At 43.1% G+C, this 23,804-nt stretch overlaps 1 protein-coding gene across 2 annotated transcripts in view; it reads left to right on the top strand.

Moving 5' to 3' along the window:
* Nucleotides 1-23,804, top strand: part of gpr179 (G protein-coupled receptor 179) — an 83,990-nt gene that overhangs the window by 47,157 nt on the left and 13,029 nt on the right. For both annotated transcript variants that reach the window (XM_048560315.2, XM_048560314.2), the window contains 3 exons: nt 9,572-9,681; nt 13,382-13,620; nt 21,379-21,517. In XM_048560315.2, the coding sequence (XP_048416272.2) occupies nt 9,572-9,681; nt 13,382-13,620; nt 21,379-21,517 (488 nt within the window). The remainder of the gene's footprint in view (nt 1-9,571; nt 9,682-13,381; nt 13,621-21,378; nt 21,518-23,804) is intronic.

The following is a 23,804-nucleotide window of genomic DNA, read 5'->3' as shown; positions in this document are numbered from 1 at the left end:
GCCAGCAATTATGCTGCTGGTGAATCAGTGTCTCTGTGAGAGCTTTTCTTTGTAGATGGATGACAGATGGTTCATTCTAAATTTGGAAAGTGAATTTACATGTTTGACGCATCTAATGATAATTGCTCACTTTTGTCATCTTGTTCCTGATCGAGGATTAGTCATTTTTATTTTTAACTATTAAAGCTGTAATTCCAAAAGTTCACATTGAATTTGCCTCATGTTGAAATACTGGGAAGGTGTGCTGAATGGTTATAGTATCTCGCTCCCTTTCTTCCAATTCATTTGTGCTCTTTTTCTGGACACAATATTTTGATATTCAAGTTATGACTGGGATATGCCATTATGTAGTTTTATCATGACAGGCATAGCATAGTCTCAATGGAAAGTAAACCACCCTCAATATTATCCCAATAATGTTTTGCATTAAGCAAATGCTAAGCAAGGGTTTTTATTGTAAACTTGCATCTCTTAGTAAATTTAACAATAATGGATAATATACCTCATTTTACCTTGAAATAATTCATTCAATCTCTCACTTCTTCACTGTGATCTTTCATGTTTCTAAGCGTTTGAACACACACCATTTCCACAGTTCTGCCTCATTCAAATCAAAATTGGTACCACAATAGAACAGATGTGCACTAACTTCCAAACAAAACAACTTTTTACACCATCAAAAGAATCAACACAGTCAAACAGAAAGGAGATGCTGAGTTCATTGAGAAATCTTAATGATGGCCTAATTATGAACTCAAGTCCTCTTCCAATTACTCTACCCATTAGAAACCATGATACCACATGGAGGATGCAAATGCCCAATCTCCTCAAAAGAAATGAAGGGTACATTTTGAGTGGATTAATGAATCTGCCACAACAATCTGTCCTGAAGAAGAAATTTATTGTCAGAGATCTGGGGAGATGTGGCACAAGAATTTAAGCCTGACTGTGTTCTAAGTTAATGAGACACAATGTAACAATCATCACAGGAAGTGGTGTGACATCACATGAACCTGCTCTCCATTGCTGTCTCATGGCAAGATGAAGCCAGGTTAAGATATGTCTTCAAGAGACTTCATTTTTCCTTCCCTCAGCAGACTTTGTAACTATTCTATTAGCAACAAAGCAAGACCAAGAATATTATATAGAATCCTTACAGTGCAGAAGGAAGCCATTCAGCCCATCAAGTATGCACTGACCATCCAAACAGCACCCCATCCAGACTCTGGCCCCAACTCTACCCCTGTAACCCTGCATTTCCCATGGCTAACCATGTAACCTGCACATATTTGGACAATGGAAGGAAAGCAGAGCACCTGGCAGAAACCCACACAGACACAGGGAGAACTTACAAACTCCACACAAACTGTATCCCAAGTCTCGAATGAACCCAGGTCCATGGTGCTGTGAGGTAGCAGTGCTAACCCTCAAGCCACTGTGCTGTCCTAATTATAATTCTGTGAAAGTCCAACAGTGGAAAGGAGAGTTTAATGTGCCACTCTGGAATTTTGATCCCAAAAAAGAAGAAGAAAATGAATTAAACATCTTCTGCAATCTCAGGATACCCAAAAGCAGCTTTATAGCCGAATGAAATGCTTTCACAGTTACAATGTAAGAAACAGAGCAGCCAATTTGCATGCAGCAAAGTTCTAGAGACGACAACACAATTGCAATCAGAATTTGTTTATCTTGATATTAGTTAGGGACGATTGTTGACCAAGGAAAGCAAAAACTCATCTGTTCTTCACAATAGTACCAAGGAACTTGTACATCCACCTGTGACGACAGACAGAGTCTCGGTTTAATGTTCAGTTACCTGTGTGACTGTGCTGCACTCCTTCCGTATTGAACTGGGAGCATGAGCTCAGATCCGTTCTTAAGCCTGAGGTGTAGGGCTTCAGGAGCTTCCTGAGCTGTGAAATAAAAGTGCTACTGCAATGTTCATTCCCTGTATCACCCTGTCACAGTTTACAATGTTCACTCCCTGTAACAGCCTGTCACAATGTACAATGTTCACTCCCTGTAACAGCCTGTCACAATGTACAATGTTCACTCCCTCTATAGCCCCGTCACAATTTACAATGTTCACTCCCAGTAACAGCCTGTCACAATTTACAATGTTCACTCCCTGTAACAGCCTGTCACAATGTACAATGTTCACTCCTTCTATAACCCCGTCACAGTTTACAATGTTCACTCCCTCTATCACCCCATCACAATTTACAATGTTCACTCCCTCTATAACCCCGTCACAATTTACAATGTTCACTCCCTCTATCAGCCCATCACAATTTACAATGTTCACTGCCTCTATCAGCCCGTCACAATTTACAATGTTCACTCCCTCTATCACCCCGTCACAATTTACAATGTTCACTCCCTCTATCACCCCGTCACAATTTACAAAGTTCACTCCCTCTATCAGCCCGTCACAGTTTACAATGTTCACTCCCTCTATCACCCCGTCACAATTTACAAAGTTCACTCCCTCTATCAGCCCGTCTCAATTTACAATGTTCACTCCCTCTATCACCCCGTCACAATTTACAATGTTCACTCCCTCTATCAGCCCATCACAATTTACAATGTTCACTGCCTCTATCAGCCCGTCACAATTTACAATGTTCACTCCCTCTATCACCCCGTCACAATTTACAATGTTCACTCCCTCTATCACCCCGTCACAATTTACAAAGTTCACTCCCTCTATCAGCCCGTCACAGTTTACAATGTTCACTCCCTCTATCACCCCGTCACAATTTACAAAGTTCACTCCCTCTATCAGCCCGTCTCAATTTACAATGTCCACTGCCTCTATCAGCCCGTCACAATTTACAATGTTCACTCCCTCTATCACCCCGTCACAAGTTACAATGTTCACTCCCTCTATCACCCCGTCACAATTTACAATGTTCACTCCCTCTATCAGCCCGTCACAATTTACAATGTTCACTCCCTCTATCTGCCCATCACAATTTACAATGTTCACTCCCTGTATCACCCTGTCACAATTTACGATGTTCACTCCCTCTATCATCTCGTCACAATTTACAATGATCACTCCCTCTATCAGCCCATCACAATTTACAATGTTCACTCCCTCTATCACCCCGTCACAATTTACAATGTTCACTCCCTCTATCAGCCCGTCACAATTTACAATGTTCACTCCCTCTATCACCCCGTCACAAGTTACAATGTTCACTCCCTCTATCACCCCGTCACAATTTACAATGTTCACTCCCTCTATCAGCCCGTCACAATTTACAATGTTCACTCCCTCTATCTGCCCATCACAATTTACAATGTTCACTCCCTGTATCACCCTGTCACAATTTACGATGTTCACTCCCTCTATCATCTCGTCACAATTTACAATGATCACTCCCTCTATCAGCCCATCACAATTTACAATGTTCACTCCCTCTATCACCCCGTCACAATTTACAATGTTCACTCCCTCAATCAGCCCGTCACAATTTACAATGTTCACTCCCTCTATCACCCCGTCACAATTTACAATGTTCACTCCCTCTATCACCCCGTCACAATTTACAATGTTCACTCCCTCTATCAGCCCGTCACAATTTGCAATGTTCACTCCCTCTATCACCCCGTCACAATGTACAATGTTCACTCCCTGTATCAGCCCATCACAATTTACAATGTTCACTCCCTCTATCACCCCGTCACAATTTACAATGTTCACTCCCTGTATCACCACATCACAATTTACAATGTTCACTCCCTCTATCACCCCGCCACAATTTACAATGTTCACTCCCTCTATCACCCCGTCACAATGTACAGTGTTCACTCCCTGTATCATCCCGTCACAATTTACAATGTTCATTCCCTCTATCACCCCGTCACAATTTACAATGTTCACTCCCTCTATCACCCCGTCACAATTTACAATGTTCACTCCCTGTATCATCCCGTCACAATTTACAATGTTCACTCCCTGTATCAGCCCGTCACAATTTACAATGTTCACTCCCTCTATCACCCCGTCACAATTTACAATGTTCACTCCCTCTATCACCCCGTCACAATTTACAATGTTCACTCCCTGTATCATCACGTCACAATTTACAATGTTCACTCCCTCTATCACCCCGTCACAATTTACAATGTTCACTCCCTCAATCAGCCCGTCACAATTTACAGTGTTCACTCCCTCTATCACTAGGTCACAATTTACAATGTTCACTCCCTGTATCAGCCCGTCACAATGTACAATGTTCACTCCCTGTATCAGCCCGTCACAATTTACAATGTTCACTCCCTCTATCACCCCGTCACAATTTACAATGTTCACTCCCTGTATCAGCCCGTCACAATTTACAATGTTCACTCCCTCTATCAGCCCATCACAATTTACAATGTTTACTCCCTCTATCAGCCCGTCACAATGTACAGTGTTCACTCACTGTATCAGCCAGTCACAATTTACAATGATCACTCCCTCTATCACCCCGTCACAATTTACAACGTTCACTCCCTCTATCACCGCGTCACAATTTACAATGTTCACTCCTTCTATCACCCTGTCACAATGTACAATGTTCACTCCCTCTATCAGCCCATTACAATTTACAATGTTCACTCCCTCTATCACCCCGTCACAATTTACAATGTTCACTCCCTCAATCAGCCCGTCACAATTTACAGTGTTCACTCCCTCTATCACTAGGTCACAATTTACAATGTTCACTCCCTGTATCAGCCCGTCACAATGTACAATGTTCACTCCCTGTATCAGCCCGTCACAATTTACAATGTTCACTCCCTCTATCACCCCGTCACAATTTACAATGTTCACTCCCTGTATCAGCCCGTCACAATTTACAATGTTCACTCCCTCTATCAGCCCAACACAATTTACAATGTTTACTCCCTCTATCAGCCCGTCACAATGTACAGTGTTCACTCACTGTATCAGCCAGTCACAATTTACAATGATCACTCCCTCTATCACCCCGTCACAATTTACAACGTTCACTCCCTCTATCACCGCGTCACAATTTACAATGTTCACTCCTTCTATCACCCTGTCACAATGTACAATGTTCACTCCCTCTATCAGCCCATTACAATTTACAATGTTCACTCCCTCTATCACCCCGTCACAATTTACAATGTTCACTCCCTCTATCACCCCGTCACAATTTACAATGTTCACTCCCTCTATCACCCCGTCACAATTTACAATGTTCACTCCCTGTATCATCACGTCACAATTTACAATGTTCACTCCCTCTATCACCCCGTCACAATTTACAATGTTCACTCCCTCAATCAGCCCGTCACAATTTACAATGTTCACTCCCTCTATCACCCCGTCACAATTTACAATGTTCACTCCCTCAATCAGCCCGTCACAATTTACAATGTTCACTCCCTCAATCAGCCCGTCACAATTTACAATGTTCACTCCCTCTATCACCTCGTCACAATTTACAATGTTCACTCCCTCTATCACCCCGTCACAATGTACAATGTTCACTCCCTGTATCAGCCCATCACAATTTACAATGTTCACTCCCTCTATCACCCCGTCACAATTTACAATGTTCACTCCCTCTATCACCCCGTCACAATTTACAACGTTCACTCCCTCTATCACCCCGTCACAATTTACAATGTTCACTCCTTCTATCACCCCGTCACAATGTACAATGTTCACTCCCTCTATCAGCCCGTTACAATTTACAATGTTCACTCCCTCTATCACCTCGTCACAATTTACAATGTTCACTCCCTCTATCACCCCGTCACAATTTACAATGTTCACTCCCTCTATCACCCCGTCACAATGTACAATGTTCACTCCCTGTATCATCCCGTCACAATTTACAATGTTCATTCCCTCTATCACCCCGTCACAATTTACAATGTTCACTCCCTGTATCAGCCAGTCACAATTTACAATGTTCACTCCCTCTATCAGCCCATCACAATTTACAATGTTCACTCCCTCTATCACCCCGTCACAATTTACAATGTTCACTCCCTGTATCAGCCCGTCACAATTTACAATGTTCACTCCCTCTATCACCCCGTCACAATTTACAAAGTTCACTCCCTGTATCAGCCCGTCACAATTTACAATGTTCACTCCCTCTATCATCCCGTTTCAATTTACAATGTTCACTCCCTCTATCACCCCGTCACAATTTACAGTGTTCACTCCCTCTATCACTAGGTCACAATTTACAATGTTCACTCCCTGTATCAGCCCGTCACAATGTACAATGTTCACTCCCTGTATCAGCCCGTCACAATTTACAATGTTCACTCCCTCTATCACCCCGTCACAATTTACAATGTTCTCTCCCTCTATCACCCCGTACGCAATTTACAATGTTCACTCCCTCTATCACCCCGTCACAATTTACAATGTTCACTCCCTCTATCAACCCGTCACAATTAGGGACATAGAACATAGAAGATAGAATATTACAGCACAGTACAGGCCCTTCGGCCCTCGATGGTGTGCTGACCTGTCACACCAATCCGAAGCCCATCTAACCTACACTATGCCATGTACCTCCATATGCTTACCCAATGACGCCTTAAATGTACTCAAAGTTCGCAAATCTACTATCGTTATAGGCAAAGCATTCCATTCCCTTACTACTCTCTGAGGAAGGAAACTACCTCTGACATCTGTCCTATATCTTTCACCCCTCAATTTAAAGCTATGCCCCCTCGTGCTCGCTGTCACCATCCTAGGAAAAAGGCTCTCCCTATCCACCCTATCTTACTCTCTGATTATCTTATATGTCTCAATTAAGTGACCTCTCAACCTTCTTCTCTCTAATGAAAACAGCCTCAAGTCCCTCAGCCTTTCCTTGTATGTCCTTCCCGCCGTACCAGGCAACATCCTAGTAAATCTCCTCTACACCCTTTCCAAAGCTTCCACGTCCTTCTTATAATGCGGTGACCAGAACTGTACAGAATACTCCAAGTGCGGCCGCACCAGAGTTTTGTACACCTGCAGCATAACTTCTTGGTTCTGGAACTCGATCCCTCTATTAATAAAAGCTAAAACACTGTCTGCCTTCTGGATGGGAGTTTGCATCCACTTCCTTCAAAAACCACAGCTCCCGCACTCTACAGCTTCCTCCCTGCCTGACAGGTACATATTTATCTAGGACACACAGTAGCTTTTCCTTGAATAAGCTCCACATTTCTAATGTTCCCATCCCCTGCAGTTTCCTTCCCCATCCTATGCTCCCTAAGTCTTGCCTAATCTCATCGTAATTGCCTTTCCCCCAGCTATAACTCTTACCCAGTGGTATACACCTATCCCTTTCCATCACTAAAGTAAACATAACAGAATTGAGATCGCTATCACCAAAGTGCTCACCTACTTCCAAATCTAACACCTGGCCGGGCTCATTACCCAGTACCAAATCTAATGTGGCTTCGCCCCTTGTTGGCCTATCTACATACTGTGTCAGGAAGCCCTCCTGTACACACTGGCCGAAAACTGACCCATCTATAGTACTCAAACTATAGTGTTCCCAGTCAAAATTTGGAAAGTTGAAGACCCCCATGACAACTACCCTGAACTCTCACTCCTATCGAGAATCATCAGGAATCATCTTTACAATGTTCACTCCCTCTATCACCCCGCCACAGTTTACAATTTCAACCAGGAACACCTCCTTAATACAGCACAAATTCAGAAGCCACTTTCAATGTGAAATTTAAACAAAGGGAACAGAAGGAATTTAAAATGAATCAAAAGTGAAGTATTTCTACTGTTTTTGGATAATTAAAAGTTACCTTTTCAATCTAATTTTGTTTGGAAATGTATGCTGTTGTTGTGCCACTGTTTCCTGGTCAAACAGCACCAGGAGCACCTTGGCTCCCTGCCTCCAGTTGGGAAGGTGCTGACTTTGAAAGGGCACCGTTCTGGCCATCCAAGTGACCAATCTAAAGTGGTCGTGGTGTTGTATAAAGCAATGTTTCTGAAAAAAGTTAACATTGGGTGGATCTGGTGACACTTCAATCAAATAATGTCACATTGTTTTGGTGCAGGACGACCCTGTCACAAGGTCCCAATGGAGACAGTCCTGTCAACTTTGGCTCCTGATTGTCTTTATAATTCTGCCTAATTAATCAGTTTAACTTTTAGTTTTTGCTGTTATGCAATAAACTATATGTTGTGTATGACAAGTGCCTCTCCTTGTTAAGGCTGAATCCTCTGTACCAATGCTAATTAGACAGGCCCTTTGATCCAGCATAATATGAAGGATGGGCTCTTGTTGCACAGTGATAGGGTTCCTACCTCTGAGCCAGGAGACCTGAGTTCAAGTCCTACCTGCTCCAGAGGTGTGTAATAATATAGTGGACAGTTTGATCAGAAATATCTGTACAAAGGATTCTGTGTTTCTGATGTTTAGGGACTCAATGTGGAGAGGGGCAGAAATACCCTGGGCTTGGCCAGATGGGTCACTGACAGAGCCAGGCAGTGGGCTGTGGAGAGGGGTTTTGTAGCCAGCTGCTTGCCTCTGTTCCATGGTTACTCCTGCGCTCAGCAAGGATGCATGTGTTGTCCATTAATACACTTCAGGTCAGGCCTTCCATGACCAGTGGGCACCACAGGGATGTTTCAACATGCCCCCCAACTCCAACCCTGCCGCAAAAAGCATGATATTGTAATTACATTTGATAAGTTTCTTTTATGATTTCATTTTTGATACAATGCTCTTTGGTCAAGTCTAATTTGGTTTAATTTGGTTGACTATTTCATTAACAAGAATAGAAAGGAGAATTTTGGAAACACTCTAACACAAACACAGACCATCAGTGACTGAAAGCATCAACATGGGAAAAATGGAGTAAGTCAAACAAGGATAAGAAGGATCACAGGCAAGTGCAGTTCTCTCCTCACTAACATGAAGACTCCTCCATCGAGCAGTGATAATTCCCGAGAAGATGTGGACGTGATCCTCATCTATAAGTTACTGGTTCAGCACAGAGCCACAAAACCTTCTGTCTGCGCAGTCCCCCCATTGGTTTATCTAACAATTGAACCCACATAGGAAGAAGAGACATTCCCCGGGATTGAATTGAATTGACTGCTCCTTAGCTAGTATAGCACGGTTAATGTCACTTTGTGGTTTTTGCTCTCATTAAAATACAGCAAAAGAGGTATTATAGAATACACAGAAGTAGATTGGAAGGCAAGCAAATCTTCATCACAATGTCAGTATATATTTTTCTCTTAAGCCAAAGGCAGTGAACAGGATCTTAGTATTTAATGGACACTTCAGCTGAAATTCCTAAACTTTTTAAAAAATTCATTCACAGATATGGCATCATTGGCTGGATCAGCGTTGATTGTCCAACTAATTGCCTTTGAGAAGGTGGTGGGAAGCTGCTGTCTAGTGGGTGAGGATGGCAGGGTCTGTAAACCCGCAGTGCAGTTAGGAAGGGACTTTCAGGAATTTGACCCAGTGACAGACTTTAGGGAGTGGAGATGGGAGTGACTCACCTCAAGCCTGGGCATGTACCCAATTGTTAAAGTCTGCCTCTGTTTGCGTTCATCCAACAGGTGTTTATCTTATGCTTTCAACCCAGTGTTTTCCGATGCGTTCTCCTGCGATGGGTGCGAACACTGGGATTCGCCATCATCTATGGAACAGTAACATTGAAGATTTACAGGTACCTTGGGGCATTGAGTCTCCAAGTTGACTTCTGATGGAAGTCCCTTTACCAGTCAGATTTCGCCACCTAATTGTCACGTAGGACAAATGTTGCATCTTTTTGGGGCATAGCTGAGTACCCTCTGTGTGTATGGGGAGTACTTTCATCTGAAGAAGTTATATGAAGAACAGAACATGAGCCGAATCTATTAACAAGTAACAGTTCCTCTATTAATACCATGGCTACATGGGCTCCTATCACTGTCCTCATGATAAATAACCATGTTCACTCTAATCACATCCTTCTGCCAGTGCAGGCACTGCAGTGTTACCATGAGTGCTGGAGTCTTATTACAGTTTATATACATAGAACATAGAACATAGAAAAGTACAGCACAGTACAGGCCCTTCGGCCCACAATGTTGTGCCGTGGAATAATCCTAATCCAAAAATAAAATAACCTAACCTACATTCCCCTCAACTCACTGCTGTCCATGTGCATGTCCAGCAGTCGCTTAAATGTCACTAATGACTCCGCTTCCACAACTACCACTGGCAAACTATTCCATGCGCTCACAACTCTCTGGGTGAAGAACCTCCCTCTGACGTCTCCTCTATACCTTCCTCCTAACACCTTAAAACTATGACCCCTCATGGCAGTCAATCCTGCCCTGGGGAAAAGTCATGACAAGTTTACAAAGACAGTCTCCATTATACCTGGATGTAGGAATTTATAACGGAAATATTAAAAGTAAGGGCTAAAGATCCTAGTATAGAATGGATGTCGCATCATGTTCACATTCCTTGGTCTAATTATTTTCCCACTTCAAATTCTGGTGCTATGAGACTTTAGCTAGTATTCCCGAACCAGAGATCTGGTTTACGCTGGTTTATAGCCAAACAGTGTAAATAATTTCTCTGAAATCTATATTTCTGTAAGAATCAAGAGAAACTGATTGTCAACACTTGACCTTTAAGACTGTTCAGGTTAAAAGCCACAAATTCACTACAATTGCCTGAAATTATGTTTCAGAACTGGGAATAGGATATAGTGTTGTCATTCCTCGATGGGTGATGTTTAATTTACAAAGCAAATTGCTTTAGACCTGAGCCTTCTACCAGTGATTTTGTGAAGAGTGCAGTTTCAGTTAGATCATTTTACTTTGTAACTGGGCTGGGCTTCTATCATCCTGCAACTTACATTGTAACCAACTCTGATCTACATAATCTCTCACCCATTTCTGTGAAACCAATCTCAGTTTGCAAACTTGAAGAACCAAGTTTTGCCTGCTACCTGCTGTTAGAAATTTCGCCCATGATTCTACATGTCAAGTTTCAAGTTTAAGCCACAACATTGTCTCCCTGTCCTTCGGCTAGCAACAGAAGGAGGCCATTCAGCCCCTGACTTTGGTCTGTTATTCCATTAGACCTTGCCTGATCTATATCTTGACTCTATCTGCTCACATTGGTTTTTCAAATCTAAATGTAGTTCTCAACAAAGTTCTTGAAATCTCCATTTTGAAGTTGTCAACTGACCTGAACCTTAACGGGCTTTTGGAGGAGAGACCAGATTTCTACTCTGCGTTGCGTGAAGATCCAATTTCTGATATCATGCCTTGAACCACCCAGCTCTAGATGAGAGGAAACATGCTTTCCACAAGCACCCTGATAAAATCATTTGGAACTTTATAAATTTCAGTCAAGTTACCCCTTATTTCCCAAAAGCCCAGTCTGTCCAACCTATCCTAACATAACCCGCTCAGTCCATGAATCAACCAAGTAAACCTCCTCTGAACCACATCCAAAACATTCACATTGTTCCTTTCAGTAAGAAGACAAAGCTGAAGACAGTTGTTGAGATGTGACTTCACCAGTGCTCTCTATTAGTGATGCATCCTTACTTTGATATTCATTTCCTCAAGTAATAAATAATCACATCCCATTATCCTGAGTGTGCGCTGTACTTGCATATAAACTTTTCGTGGTTCATGCACCAGAACACCTCAGAATTTTGCAGTCATTCTCCACTTAAATAATTCTTCCTGCCACAGGGAACTCCTACACAGTTCACCACATTTTACTCTATCTGCCAGACTTTTGCCCATTCACTCTACCTATCTCTATCGGTCTGCAAACTCCTTCTGGCCTCTTCACAACATACTCTCCTATCTATCTTTTTGTCATCTAAAAATTTAGCTACCATGTACTTGCATCCCTCATTGGAAGTCATTGGTGTAAATTACAAAAAGTTGAGATTCCAGCACAGGCCCCAGCAGGACCCCACTTGTTTTCATTGTCAATCAGAAAAAAAATCTTTTTAGGCAAACATTCTGCTTACTGCCAGCCACACAATTTTCCATCCATGCTAGCATGTTACCTTTATACAATGAGCTCCTACTTTGCGCAATAACATTTTATGTGGCACCTTTATTCATGCCTTCCAGAAATCTCAGTGTAATATATATTTTCAACAGACTCCCCCAGTATCCATCATCCAGGTCGTTTCAAAGCAGCTGAAGTGTGAATGAATGAATATGCAGCAATTGCTTCTATAATCGAATAACCTGTCAACAAAGCTCACGAGACCTACATTAATTTGGGCAAAGCGCAAGTAGTTTATGTTATTGTACATTACCTGCTAATCTACCTGTTGTATATCTGTCCATCACCTGAGGACCATTCCAAATGTCTGGGATCAGATCAACATTCTCCGCAAAGAGAAGGATAAGTTGGGGCCTGATAGATGCCTTTTACATTTTGAAGAGGGTTTGATAAAGTAGCCATAGGGGTATTTCACTTAAGTCCAAAACTAAGGGGCGCAAATATCAATGATACATTCAGAAAGGAACTCAGGAGAAATATGTTGAACCAGAAAAAAATGAGGCTGTGTAATTCGTCATCGCAGGGGGCAGATGAGGTGAATGGCATGGTATTCATATGGAAAGCTAGATAGGAGAGGAAAAAAAGATTAGAAAGATACATTGATATGATTCGATCACAAGGAGTGGGAAGAGATGTGTGTGGAGCGTGAAACATTCGAGCCAAATGGCCTGTTTCTGTGCAATATAATCTGTAATTCTAACGGTTAGTGTTAAACTATCATTCTACATTTGGAACTAGATTCACTTGAAGTCCAAATATATGATTGTCTGGATGAGTCTGTGTGTGTGTAAGTGTGTAAGCTGCAATTTGAATGGAGTGCTGAATGCCAATGCAACATTCTGAGAATTAATGAATTCTCCATCAGATCCAGAATGCAATTGAAACTTAAATAAATAAAATGAGTCAGAAATGACAACATAATTTGCTGCAGCAGTAATAGCTGGCATATCATTCAGCATGTGAAATGTTACCTAGAAAATATTTTGGATTTTCAATTTAACAAAAATAAACCATCTGCCATGGGAAATAAGAATAAGTTGAGAACATTGACAGAACTACTCACACCTGGTCCATTGATGATCATGAGTTAAATGGCATTTCCCCAGTTCACTCAGTACTGTCTTTCTTTGTATTGAGCTAATGAATAAATTAACTTCCAGAATTCTGTTCCTGAAAAACAATTTGAGGTGGCTTACTACATTATTGGCGCTACAAGAATGATTATTTTTCTGTCCACTCTGGTTATATCTTTACCTCCTCCCTTTCTATCACTCCATTTTTGGTACTTTTATTTATCTCTCTTACACTCTTTCCCCTCCTTTTTTATATATCTGCAGAGTGTTGAAGGTGTTCCTATCCCGAACTGCCCAGCGGGTACCCTACATGACATGCTGCAGGGTACTGAAGATGTTGGGTGTCATTGTGCTAACAGTCTGTTGGTTTCTCATTGCCTGGACACTGGCTGCCTGGGAGAACATGGACAGGAAAATCCCACTAGTCATTCAGTCACAAACTCCAGATGGACAGCTATTTAACATGTGCCAGCTCGATCGATGGGACTACATGATGGCCATTGGTAGCATTTACAGTTTTATTGTCTTGTGTTTATGAGTGCTTTTGGCAAATTCTACGTATACTATTTCAAGAGAAACATTTTAGTTCAAAGTGCTGCCCAAAAGCCACGTTATGAAAGGATCTGGAAAATATCAATTGATTTATCCTGTGTCTAATGACCAAGAATTGGCAGGAAATGTAGTGGATAGTTTGATATTAGTAGACTGTAAGTTGTCCAGTAATTTATGGAAAAGAAGAGTTATAGCATGAATTGTGAATTGTTTCAATAATCTATCTTGCAGCACTATCAGTATTACAAAAATAGCAAAGCATTTTCAACCTTGCCAACATTTTGAAAAGGATTTCTACATGAATGCAGTTAAAGTGAATCATAAAGTTGGGGCTGGCACTGGACAATATGTTTTTTGCTGACAAAATTCATGGTCCTGCAACTCAAACTCTCCAACCCCAAAAGGAAACAATTGGCATGACGGAATTTGATTCCTGCAAATAGTAACTTGTTTCTAGACATTTCAAGAATTCTTACTGTTATGTTTATTATAGAAAAGTTGACTTTTCCTTTCTCTCTTGTCTCCTTTAATCTAATCTTTATTTCCAATTCTGTCTCTTTAAATAATTTGAGTCAAATTTAGCCTGTTTCACTGAGTATAAACTCTGACAGGGACTAGTTGGATTGAGTGTGGAGTGTGGAGTGTGGATGAACACAGCAGGCCAAGCAGCATCTCAGGAGCACAAAAGCTGATGTTTCGGGCCTAGACCCTTCATCAGAGAGGGGGATGGGGTGAGGGAACTGGAATAAATAGGGAGAGAGGGGGAGGCGGACCAAAGATGGAGAGAAAAGAAGACAGGTGGAGAGGAGAGTATAGGTGGGGAGGTGGGGAGGGGATGGGTCAGTCCTACAACTGCACCTCCCAGTTGCGAACCATTTTAACTCCCCCTCCCATTCCTCAGACGACATGTCCATCCTGGGCCTCATGCAGTGCCACAATGATGCCACCCGAAGGTTGCAAGAACAGCAACTCATATTCTGCTTGGGAACCCTGCAGCCCAATGGTATCAATGTGGACTTCACAAGCTTCAAAATCTCCCCTTCCCCCACTGCATCCCAAAACCAGCCCAATTCGTCCCCTCCCCCCACTGCATCACAAAACCAGCCCAGCTCGACCCCTCCCCCCACTGCATCCCAAAACCAGCCCAGCCTGTCTCCGCTTCCCTAACCTGTTCTTCCTCTCACCCATCCCTTCCTCCCACCTCAAGCCGCACCTCCATTTCCTACCTACCACCTCATCCCGCCTCCTTGACCTGTCCATCTTCCCTGGACTGACCTATCCCCTCCCTACCTCCTCACCTATACTCTCCTCTCTACCTATCTTCTTTTCTCTCCATCTTCGGTCCGCCTCCCCCTCTCTCCCTATTTATTCCAGAACCCTCACCCCATCCCCCTCTCTGATGAAGGGTCTAGGCCCGAAACGTCAGTTTTTGTGCTCCTGAGATGCTGCTTGGCCTGCTGTGTTCATCCAGCTCCTCACTTTGTTATCTCGGATTCTCCAGCATCTGCAGTTCCCATTATCACTGATTGGACTGAGTACCTGGTTCTCCATAGTGAGTCCCAATGAAATCCTATTTCTCCGTCCTTAAATCTCATTGGTGGAAGAGAGACAATTGGCCCACCAATCACTTAAGGCCCCAGGGTCTGTTCTTTAAAACATTTCATTATCGCTTCCATTTCAATAAGGATTACACAGCATTGTATTTAATTAGTTGTAAAGTTTTTAGAGAGATCCTGAATTCAGAAAGGTGCTATATAATTGCATGTTTCATTTTTAAAAAAATGTTCATTTTGCAACTTTATTAACCACTGTAGGGTGCAGCAGTATAATTGGCAGCAATTTTTAAAAATCTTTTCTACTTCCCACTTTCATTTATAACCTTCACTCACTAAGGAAATTGCTTGTTGTATGATCTGGCTGTTTCAATGTAGAAAAGTTACTTTTACCATTGACATGTAGATTCTTATCCAGTCAGTGCACTATCTCTCATTGTTAGTCCCTGGTTCAGCAATCCAGTTCCTAGGATGAAAAGATCTCTCTAACTTGTTCATTGCATTCAGCAAATCACAGAAAGAGGTGTCAAGTAACGAAATGCCATTATGATGGTCTTCAGAGATTGAGGTAGGGACAGGTTGTTCGAACAAGGTAGAGGGATTTACTCTGTGTCGAACCATGTCATATCTGATCTGACGCTGACACTGTGTACCTGCAACAGTCCATCTCCAGCAGTGATGTCCCCTGACCTTAAGAGTTAAAAATAAATTTATAAAACTAAAGCCAGCTCACAATCTGGTCTGATGATGCATGCATTAAAATCAAATGTAAGCACATCAGTGACATTCACATCTCTCCCCAGAGAGAAGGTTTCGCACAAACTGCCTGTAAATCCCTTAAATAGTTTTTTCCATTAGCCTTCCCTTTTATCAGACAGCTGGTAACAAAATAATGTGGGACCGGATTTGATGACAAAAGCTATAAGATATGATGAATTGATCCTGGTGCAGCCTAAGTCATTGCAAATTGCTTAGAGCTCTCCCGTCTATTTCCAGCTGTCTGTCGAAAGCTCAGTGATGCCCCTTTTTGAAGCATCGATGTGGAACAAAGTATGCTGCATAAACAATCTAAGCATCTCTCATTAAAGCTGCAGTTTGCTCTGCGATGGCTCTGTGCTTCCTTTGTAACAACCCCCAAGTCTAAACCATTCAATTTAATGAGAGAGGCCTGCTCAGCAACAGAAAGGGAACAAGGCCATTGGGGAATATGATGTGAAACATGTTACAGTGTGAAAGTTTCTCAATGCACATCCCAAACAGAGCAGACCAACCATAAGAAATAGAGGTTACAACCCTTCAGCAGGATTGCCTATGGATTGACTTAAGTTCTGACCAACTTTGGAGGAAAATTATTGGTGTGCTTAAGAAAAACATGCCTTTTATACTTTCATTTGCTCTGAGCATGTGTTTATTAATTATAAAATCTGGGTGATAGATGGGAAGGTTGGGATAAAGGGTCTCCATTATGAATATTTTAGACACATTTAGGGTCAGAGGTGGGGTCAAAAGGAAATGGGGAAATAGGGTTGATGTGACTAATCTGCTCATTCATTAATCTGGGATTTGTCAATTAATTGTGAATCAAAATGCACAATATTTTAAATCTTGCTTTCAATCTGAATAATCTAATCACATCTAAAGAAAGACTTGCATTCATATAGTACCTGTCACACCCTCAGAACTTCACAAAGTATTTCATATCTTGGCCTCACATCCTGAGTTATGATCCCACAGACTCTTCCAGAATTATTTCACAAAGATTTTCCCCAGATACACTCTCACAGAGTTATATTGGGATATATTTTCACAGCCTTACTTAGGAGAAATCACCACTTAGCTACATCTTACATTAATTTTATATTAACGCAGTTGCCACAATGTTGTTGCAATATTATTGTGACACAAAATTATGAAAGGAACACTAGCATTTGTACAGTAATTTATAATATTGAAACATTGCAAAACATTTCGTGTAATGGATTACATTTGGAGTGAGTTGGCTGTCATAGCTAATTTTAAAGTATTGTGAACATTAATCTGCAAATCTAATTTTCCATACAGATTTTCCAATTTATCAAAACAAGTCACAAAATTCACTTCATGTGGAACATACTGAGATCTTTTGGAGTAGAGTCGTAGAGCCGTACAATATAGAAGCAGACCATTTGGTCCAACTCGTTTGAGCCGACCATATATCCTAAATTAATCTAGCTCCTTTTTCCAGCATTTGGCCCGTATACCTCTTAAACCCTTCCGATTCGCATACCCATCCAGATGCCTTTTAAATGTTGTAGTTGTATCAGCCTCCACCACTTCCTCTGGCAGCTCATTCCATACATATACCACCCTTTCCATGCAAAAGTTGCCCCTTAGGTCCCTTTTAAATCTTTCCGCTCTCACCTTAAACTGTGCCCTCTAGTTCTGGACTCCCTTACCATGACCTTGGCTATTCATCTGATCTATGCCCCTCATGATTTTATAAATTTCTATAAGGTCACCGCTTAACCTCTGACAGTCTAGGGAAATAGCATGATGCTGTACAAAAACAATTCCAAAAGTTTTGCCTCCCCCCTGCCTTTTCTCCTCCTATTTTAGTTTTGATTTACAACTTCAGCTTTTCCCCTTATTTGGCTGAACAACAGCCTCCAAAAATGACATTCCACACCCGCTCCTAGCTCCCAGGGATTTGCTGAGTGTGAGAATATGTCTATTGGCTAAGAATGAGTTTTCATGAATAGCTTTTAAGACATTGCAAACCCAAATACCAACTACATCATCTTTTTCTCTTTCCACATTTTGAAAAGAATTTAACATGTAAAATTCAATTCTGAAGCCTGCCAACCCTGGTCAGATGTATTCCCGGTGGCTCTGTCACATGATGTCCCAACTCCAATTGTCAGAGAAAATGTAAAAAAGACCTTTTTTAGCATCTTCAGGATTTTTCTTCTGAGTTTGTTACATAGTGTCTGGGATGTTAATCTTTAATTCCATCATATTTCAGAATGGTCCTGGGGAGTTGGACCACTCTCCTACTCTTTTCCCTGTGTGACACTTAATTAACAATACCTTCTGACCTCAAAACACGGGTGCCATAAAATCATATTGTTTGTAAATATGAAAATTTTTTTCATTCATTCACCGTAATTGGGAAATTATTGGTGAGTTCAGTATTTAATGCCCATGCTTAATTGCTCTGGAGAAGTTGGTGGTGAGCTGCCTTCTTGAACCAATTCGACCTTGGGATGTGGGTAATGCTGCCAGGAAGGGAGTTCCAGGATTTGTCCTGGAAATGTGAAGAAACAGATGCATTTCCTAGACAGGATGGTGAGTCTCCTGGAGGGGAACTTACCAATGGTGGTTGTTGTTTATTGGACAGATCTCTAGATGATGTGGCGACGTGTAACACTCTCATATAAGAGGTCTCCATCTTCATCTGTGTACAGTCAGTCACCCAGCAGTTTGGCAACATTCAGTTTTCTAGTCACTTAAAGAAAGTTTGCCTGAGAAACACAGCAGGCCTGGCAGTTCTTGTGGAGAGAAATCAGTTAACTTTTTGAGTTCAGTGATCCTTCTTCTAAACTAGGAATGGGTTTTCTAGTCAGTTAGTCGGCCACTCAACAATGTTTACATAAGAAACTAGTCATGTGAGTGAGTATGTAACTCAGAATGCATATGTCAGTCTGAGACCACATTCATGTACATAAAAAGTTGTTAAAGATGAGGCCACAATTGTCTATTGGACCAAAGGATTACTCCCTTATGAGAGAGAGAGATGGCTGGTGGTGTCTTAATGAAAAGGTCACTGCGGCTCAGGTAAAGGGAGAGTTTGAGATGGAGGTTACATCTCTTCTGAGTCACCTCGGCCAGCATGAGAAGTGAGTCTACACTGTTGGTCTCCCTTTGCACTAAAAATCACACCAACTGAGCTAACTGACCTGATGGAATTGCTCAAGAATAGAGCACTTTCCAAAACTAGCCACCAGTACTTTGGCCATATAGCTGACTCAAAACAAACCTTTCTTTCTGGTATAGGTTACTTGGGCTAACATAGTGAAAATCTTAAAGCACATTGGTGGTGTTTAAATACGTGTGCTGTCCCTGCCCTTCTAGGTGGTAGAAATTGCAGGTTTCAATGGTGTTGTGGAAGGAATGACCTTTTGTATGAAATTCCTTTTACCTGCTATGTTTCCTGGGATGTTGACCCATTGAGAATAACTCATAGAATCCCTACAGTATGGAAACAGGCCATTTGGGCCCATAGGTCCACACCGACCCTCTGAACAGCATCCCACCCAAACTCACCACCGTCCCCAGCCCCCAGCCCTATACCTGTAACCCTGTATTTCCCATGGCTAACCCACCTAGCCTGTACATCTTTGGACTGTGGGAGGAAACTGGGGCACCCGGAGGAAACCCACGCAGACACAAGGGAGAATGTGCAAACTCCACACAGACAGTCGCCAAGGCTAGAATGGAACCCTGGTACCTGGTGCTGTGAGGCAGCAGTGCTCACCACTGAGCCACTGTGCTGCCCCTAAGTAGCAATTGGGAATTTCCTGCAAATGTGTGAAAGATTGGCCTACATTCACACAGCACAATTTCATTGTCAATTTCTGATATCAAAGTCCTGGTGGGCTCTTTAACTCATACTTTGTCGCATTGAGAGATCCTTAACCCTGTTGGGTCCGAGGTAGGAATAGACAGCTAAAAAAAAAGACCAAACTCTATCTAATGTACCTTCTGCTATCCTAGTAGACGTTTGATAGAAGAATCATGATGTTGTTGACTGACCACATCAATCAGTCTCCATCAATGAGCCTACATCAAACTTAGAACTAAGAGGAGGAAATTCCCAGACACTTTTGACAGGGTGCCACACAGAGGGCTGCTAAATAAAATAAGATCCCATGCTGTTAGGGGCAAGATACTGGCATGGATAGAGGATTGGCTGGCTTGTAGAAAGCAGAGAGTAAAGATAAAGGAGTCTTTTTCAGCATGGCAGCCAGTGACTAGTGAAATTCCGCAGGTGTCAGAATTGGGAATTCATATTACACATTAATGATCTGAACAAAGGAACTGAGGGCATTGTTGCTAAATTTGCAGTTGACACAAAGATAAATGGAGAGGAAAGTAGTGTTGAGGAAGCAAGAGGGCTGCAGAAGGATTTGGACAAGCTAGGAAAGTGGGCAAAAAAAGTGGCAGATGGAGTACAATGTGGGAAAGTATGATGTTATGCACATTGGTAGGAAGAATAGAGGCATAGACTACTTTCTAAACAAGGAAAGCTTCAGAAATCTAAAGCACAAAAGGATTTTGGTTTCTAGTCCAGGAATCTCATAAGGTTAATGTGCTGGTACATTTGGCAGTTAGGAAACAAATGCAATATTAGCATTCATTTCAAGAGGAGTACAATACAAGAACAGAGATATACTCCTGAGGCTGTATAAGGCTCTGACCAAACTGCATTTGGAACATTGTGAGCAGTTTTGGGTGCTGTAAGCAAGGAAAGATGTATCAGCCTTGGAGGTGGCCAGAGGACATTTATAAGAATGCTCCTGGAGATGAAGGGCTTGTCATATGAGGAACAGTTGAGGACTCTAGCTCTGCACTTAGTGGAATTTAGAAGAATGGGAGGGGTGGATCTGACTGAAATTTCTAGAATACTGACAGGCCTGGATAGAGTGGATATGGAGATGATGCATCCTCTGGCAGGAGAGACTACAACCTGAGACGATAGCATCAGAATTTAGGGATGACCCTTTAGAACTAAGATGAAGAAGAATTTCTTCAGCAAAGAGGGTGGTTAATCTGCAGTACTCATTGCCACAGAGGGCAGTGAAGGCCAAGTCAGAGAGTGTACTTAAGACAGAGAGAGAAAGGTTCCTGATTGGTAAAGGGATCAGGTTTATGAAGAGAAGGCAGGAGAATGGGATTGAGAAACATTTCAGCCATAATTGAATAGTGGAGCAGACTTGATGGGCCGGATGGCATAATTCTGCTTCTACAACCTATGGCCTTGTTGTTTATTCACTCTGTGAACTTCCTCCGTTATTTTGTTCCTTCAAATATCCTCCAAGGTTTTCTTCTTTCAGCAGAATAACCCGGGTTTCTGCAAGTTACTGATCTTCTACTGTATTATATACCGTCTCTTGGCAGCTGAGCTCCTCTTGCTATGCTGGGGAAGTTATCTCTGCTACGCTGTGCGAACAGTACCATCCACCTATCATGAGCCACGTTTCATGGGCCTTGCCATCCACAATGAAATCCTCATGTCTGCTGCCTTCTATGGTGTCAGGTACAGTAATGGTCAACCTCTGCTGTCACTCTTAACTGCATATTGTCAGCTGTTCCATTGCTATCTGAAATGGCCCAGTTTGTAGCATACAGTCCGTAGGGTTTGGGTTCTGGTCCAGGTGCTTGGAGTCATTGCCCCCGCTGATTGTCCCAGTGCTGCACTGAGGGGTGGCTCCAATCTCCAAGGTGAAGTCCTTTCGACGAGGTGTTAAACTAATGGTCTGTCTGCTTTTCACATGGACGTAAAATACTCCACAACACAGAGGGACAATTCTTCTCATGTACTTGACAATATTTATGCCTCAGTTGATGATCTGGTTGTTTATTTAATTGCTGTTTCAAGGAGCTAACTGTGTAGAGATAGCCACAATCATAGGATTATAGAGTTTTACAGCACAGAAAGCGAATCAGTCATCATACACGTATCTATTCTAATCCCATTTCCCAGCATGTGACCCATCGCCTTGTATGCTGAGGTGTTTCAAAGATCCATCTGAATGCTACTTAAATGTTATAAAGCCACCCTTTCGGGCAATGAGTTCCAGATAGCCACCAACCTCTGGGTGAAAAAAGATTTCCATAAATCTCATCTAAATCTTCTGCTCTTTACTTTAATTCTATGCCCCTGGTTACCGACCCCTTCACCAAGGGGCAAAAACTTATCGCAATCTCCCCTATTTATGCCACTCAGAAATTTGTATTAATCAGGTTCCCCTCTCCTGTGTATCCAGCCTCTCGTCATTGCTAAACTGCTCCAGCTTAAGCAATATCCTGGTGAATCTCCTCTGCACCTTTCCAATGCAATCACATCCTTCCCATATTGTAATGAACTGCACATAGTGCTCCAGCGTAACGAATGATATACAGTGTTTTCCAGCTGACGTATTCAATGCTTGGATTACCATATTTCCTGCAAGGTAGTAATACCCACACTGGAAAAGATTTAAAGTGTTTTTGAAAGTCCTCAGGTTGTGATAGATACTATATAGCTGCTGCTTTTGCTGTCTCCATGAGTTATAACATCACCCTATTAGCCAATGCAGTCACAGAGCCTGTGCCTTCACTGTTAACACACCATCCATTCAGAATCAAAGCACAGCAGCAAAACAGAGCGATCTGAACAATCAGTGGCGTGACAAGCTGGGTTTGTGTTCAATGTTCTGTGTTCTCACCCTGCCAGCCTAGCATGATGGTGAAGGATTGCTGCTTTCTCAGAAAAATGCCAGTTTAAAATCTAGGGATTGCTGACTAAGCCCCTCCCACCCACAGGATCCGTCACTGATAATGGGAACCCTCGCCCTCAGTCCTGAGACTGTTCTAAGGCTTCGGTGCCACACCCTGTAAGGAAGGAGCAGGGCAGGATGGGCAGTGACACACTGCCTCCACCCCCTCACACTCTGTTCCCCCGAACCCTCACTTACTGCCCCTGCGGGGGCGAGGGGGCAGTAAGTGAGGGGTCAGGGTCAGTGTGTGAGGGGGTGGGGTGGGCAGTGAGTGAGGGGGTGGGGACAGTAAGTGAGGGATCAGGGGGCAGTGTGTGAGGGGTCGGGGGCAGTGTGTGAGGGGGTGGGGTGGGCAGTGAGTGAGGGATCGGGGCAGTGTGTGAGGGGGTGGGGTGGGCAGTGAGTGAGTGGGTAGGAGCAGTGTGTGCGGGGGTGGGGTGGGCAGTGAGTGAGGGGGCAGGGGCAGTGTGTGCGGGGGTGGGGTGGGCAGTGAGTGAGGGGGTGAGGGGGTGGGGGCAGTGAGTGAGGTGGTGAGTGGCAGTGAATGAGGGGGTGGGGACAGTGAGTGAAGGGGTAAGGGGGTGAGGGGCAGTGAGTGAGGGGGTGAGGGGGCAGTGAGTGAGTGGGTAGGAGCAGTGTGTGCGGGGGTGGGGTGGGCAGTGAGTGAGGGGGCAGGGGCAGTGTGTGCGGGGGTGGGGTGGGCAGTGAGTGAGGGGGTGAGGGGGTGGGGGCAGTGAGTGAGGTGGTGAGTGGCAGTGAATGAGGGGGTGGGGACAGTGAGTGAAGGGGTAATGGGGTGAGGGGCAGTGAGTGAGGGGTTGAGGGGGCAGTGAGAGTGAGGGGGTGAGGGGCAGTGAGTGAGCGGGTGAGGGGCAGTGAGTGAGGGGGTGAGGGGCAGTGAGTGAGCGGGTGAGGGGCAGTGAGTGAGGGGGTGGGGACAGTGAGTGAGGGGGTGGGGGCAGTGAGTGAGGGGGTGGGGACAGTAAGTGAGGGAGTCAGGGGCAGTGAGTGAGGGGGTGGGGGCAGTGAGTGAGGGGGTGGGGCAGTATGTGAAGTGTCAGGTAT

Source organism: Stegostoma tigrinum, chromosome 31, assembly GCF_030684315.1.
Source record: "Stegostoma tigrinum isolate sSteTig4 chromosome 31, sSteTig4.hap1, whole genome shotgun sequence".
Classification (NCBI taxonomy): Eukaryota; Metazoa; Chordata; class Chondrichthyes; order Orectolobiformes; family Stegostomatidae; genus Stegostoma; species Stegostoma tigrinum.
The sequence above is the reverse complement of the archived record's forward strand: the minus strand, read 5'-3'. Positions and strand labels throughout refer to the sequence as shown.